Below are 3989 nucleotides of genomic sequence, written 5' to 3'. Positions count from 1 at the left end.
GTGTTCATAACCATCTAAAACACAAATTTTACCAATCAAGTAACAAGCATAAATCATGCTCATGAATGCATCATGGCGAATACATCACATTCATACCCCTTTCAACTTCGGTCATGGTTAAACAAAGAACTCAATGTCTTACTCAAGATTGCTACAAAGAAATTTCAAGAGTAGTCAATCCATCATTGCATGCATCATTATCAAGCTTCACATTTAGCATGCAATGGCTTTAACACAATATCAACCTTGGCCTAATACCATTTCCATGGCATAACAAGGATTTGAACCATGGCTAACATGAACATCAAGTTAGCAACTAAAACATGCATGAATCTCATGACACAACTTCATACATACCTTAATCTTGATGCAAGTATAGCCAAATCTCCTTCTAGATCTCTTCTAAACCAAAATGGAGCAAAATCCTATCTTCTTCCTTAGTATTTTCGGCCAAAAGGAGAGAACAAGGATGAACAAAATTTTTCTTTGCTTTTCTTTCACTCACGGCAACAATGGGAGAATACCACACTCACACACATTTTTTTTTGTTTCTCTTCCCACCACTAAATTTTTTATCATTTCATCACATCATGCATTATCAAAACATGTCATAACATGTTTTTCCTTGCCCATAACTCCTTGTCATGGCCGGCCACTATGCCATCTTTGGGGAATTTGACATGCAAATCCCTTAATTTTGCATGCATTATCAACTAGTCATCACACATTTCCCCATCATACTTTCAAAGTTTACTACTAGGTCCTTTCTAGTGAAATTAACCTTTATAACACTAAATCGAATCATCAAAAATGCCACACACAAATTAACACATATCATAGGCATCAAAATAAATTTTAAATTATTTTTATGCCTCGATTTTGTGGTCCCGAAACCACATTCTGACTAGGGTCAATTTTGGGCTGTCACACCTCACATGTCCCAAAAAACTGCGAATACCCCTCAAGTTTGTTGGTGGAGGTAATTGCTCAATGATTTCCACTTTAGCTTTGACTACTTGAATGCCTTGACTAGAAATGCGGTGTCCTAACACAATGCCTTTAGTTGCCATGAAATGACATTTTTCCCAATTCATGAAAAGATGTGTGTTGTCAGATCGCTTCAGTATTTTATCCAAATTGCAAGTGCAATGATCAAAATCATTCCCATAGACTGAGAAATCATCCATAAATACCTCTAAAGAGTCTTTGATCATATCTGAGAATATTGCCATCATGCATATTTGAAATGTGGGTGGTGCCTTGTAAAGATCAAAAAGCATATGACGAAAAGCGAAAGTACCAAAAGGGCAGGTGAAGGTTGTTTTCTCCTGATCCTCCAGTTCAATAGCACTTTGATTGTACCCAGAGTAGCCATCTAAAAAGAAAAATAGGCTTTTTCAACAAGTTGATCCAGCATTTGGTTGATGAAAGCAAATGGGAAGTGATCCTTCTTTGTGGCTGCATTTAATTTGCGATAATCCATACAAACTTGCCATCCCGTGCGAACGCGTGTAGGAATAAATTTGTCCTTATCATTGCAAACCGTAGTGATGCCACTCTTTTTAGGCACGCACTGCACTGACTTACCTAATTGCTATAAGAAATTAGGTAAATAATTCCAATATCAAGCCATTTTATGATTTCCTTCTTGAAAACTTCCTTTATTTTTTTGTTTATTCTTCTTTGTTGTTCAATCGATTGCTTGCCTTTATCTTCCAACTTGATATTGTGCATGAAAAAAGGACTAATACCTTGAGTATCAGTAATACTCCAAGCAATACCTCATTTGTGTTGCTTGATAATATGGACCAATTTCTCTTCTTGAGTTACATCTAGTGTTGCGGAGACAATAACTAGGAGAGTATTGCCATCACCTAGAAAGACATATTTAAGATGATGAGGTAGTGGTTTCAATTCTAGAGTATGAGCTTCTTCAATAGATGATTTGAAAATTGGGGTTGTTCTATTGGCTAGGTCTAAGGATTCAATCTTCCATCCATGCTTGGGTTCAAGATTATTAGCTTCAACCATGTTGTCACAGTTATCTAAGCATTCAGCATTAGATGTCACTACAATCTCTTCAGAAAGTGTTGTGCTTTGGTCATTGAATTCTTCCTCAATTAGATCATCTAGCACATCGACAGTATGTCATTCTTCTTTGTCGTTGCATTGAATAGATTCAAAAACACTGAAGGTGACTTGCTCATCATTAAGTCACATGGTTAGTTCACCTTTATAAACATCAATGAGAGTTCGGCTAGTGGCTAAAAATGGTCGTCCCAAGATTATGGGGACCTTCTTGCCTGCTTCATAGTCAAGTATGATAAAATCAGTTAGAAAAATAAATTTATCGACATAAACTAAGACGTCTTTTATTTTCCCTTCAAGTTGAGCCAAGGATCGATCGACTAGTTGTAATGTCACTGTAGTAGATTTCATGTGACCAATTCCCAACTTTCTGAAAGTAGATAATGACATTAGGTTAATGCTAGCTCCCGAGTCGCATAAAGCCTTACCCGAATAATGATTTCCAATTGAACATGGGATGGTAAAGCTCCCAAGATCTTTCAATTTAGGGGGCAACTTGTTTGTCAAGAAAGCACTACAGCCTTCTGTGAGTGCAATAGCTTCAATATCAGTGAGCTTCTTCTTCTTCTTGGACAAGAGGTCTTTCATAAATTTCCCATAACTCAATCAAAGTGTCCACTAAAGGAATGTTGATTTGTAGTTGCTTCAGTGTGTGCAAGAACTGCTGATACTGCTTGTCATGCTTATTCTTCCTGAATATTTATGGGAAGGGTAAAGGTAGAGATATATCTGCTTGAGCATTGCATTGACAGTTTCGAAGGTCGAATAGTAGGCATATGATTGACAATTTGTGGAACTTCTTTCTCTGATGCATCAACAAATTCTTCAGATTCAACTTTCTCACCAGTGATCACTTCATTCGTATCTTGAGGTGCTGCAGTAGAGTCGATAAATGATTCGCTAGTTTGTTTACCACTCCTAAGAGTGATAGCCTTACAATGTTCTTTCCCTCTTGGACCAGGATTTTTCGTGTCACTTGGTAATGAACTTGGTTGTCGAGTATTCAAATTTAAAGCAAGTTGTCCTAGCTGCACTTCTAATGCTTGAATAGAAGATGAATTCCCTTGTACGATAGCTTTCGTATGAGTAATATGCTTCCATATTAATGCCTTAAGAGTTGCTAACGGGTCAGAAGTAGAAGCTTGAGTGTACGATTGCTGTCGATGTCCTTAAACATGTTAATTTGGTATTGAAAATGTTGTGGTTGCATCAGATTTTGATGTGAATGTGTCTAGCCTTGTTGTGGATACATTTAAGTCTGTTGATTGTAGTTCTGTGGTTGTTAATTGTATTTCCCTTGTCTGGGATTATAATTTCCTTGAGTACATGTATTCCCATATCTGAATGCCACAGCATTTTGTCAAGCATTCTGAGTTCCCCAAAATGGTTGGTTGCGTGTAGAGTTTCTATATTACTAACATAATAGGCATTGTCTGCATGTTGTGGACAATCTTCATACCTATGGTTGTCACTACAAATCTCACAAGAAAAAGTAGAAACATCAACTTATTGAGCGACTTGTATAGGTGCAACTCCACTCGTCCCTTGCATATTTTTAATCATGTTTGTGAAAGAAGAAACTTGAGCACTTCGAATGGTTATTGTATCTAATTCAATAATTTCTGGAGTAGTTTTTGCTTGTGTAGCCCTAAAGATAGGGTATTAATCATTCTGAGCAATTCTCTCAAGAATTCTCTGAGCATCATTATAAATACAATCCAACAAAGGTCTATTGGCTGATGCATCGACAAGATTCCTTGTATGTGAATTCGGCCCATTATAAAAAATCTCAGTTTGCATTTCTAGTTGAATGCCATGCGTGGGACAACATCAAAGTAAAGTTTTATAACGTTCCCATATAGTGTGAAGATTTTCATCATCCAGCTGATGATAAGTAGTAA

At 36.9% G+C, this 3989-nt stretch overlaps 1 protein-coding gene across 1 annotated transcript; it reads right to left on the bottom strand.

The window, feature by feature from the left end:
- Positions 1–1782: 1782 nt before the first annotated feature.
- Positions 1783–2676, bottom strand: LOC108465521 (uncharacterized). The gene is made up of 2 exons (XM_017765849.1): positions 2232–2676; positions 1783–2129 (listed from the first exon to the last, which is right to left on the bottom strand). The coding sequence occupies exons 1-2, from the start codon at positions 2674–2676 to the stop codon at positions 1783–1785; spliced, it is 792 nt and encodes a 263-aa protein (XP_017621338.1).
- Positions 2677–3989: the final 1313 nt, after the last annotated feature.

This window comes from Gossypium arboreum, chromosome 3 (assembly GCF_025698485.1).
Source record: "Gossypium arboreum isolate Shixiya-1 chromosome 3, ASM2569848v2, whole genome shotgun sequence".
NCBI lineage: Eukaryota > Viridiplantae > Streptophyta > Magnoliopsida > Malvales > Malvaceae > Gossypium > Gossypium arboreum.
Note: the sequence above shows the minus strand (reverse complement) of the source record. Positions and strands in the feature narration are given on the sequence as shown.

What these genes read in the sequence shown, in the direction of transcription:
- LOC108465521 (XM_017765849.1), bottom strand. Translation starts at nt 2,676, where the DNA reads ATGAAAGACCTCTTGTCCAAGAAGAAGAAGAAGCTCACTGATATTGAA. An exon ending in TCTCATTGATGTTTATAAAG is followed by an intron (nt 2,130 to 2,231) that starts GTGAACTAACCA and finishes TCGATGTGCTAG; the next exon opens with ATGATCTAATTGAGGAAGAA.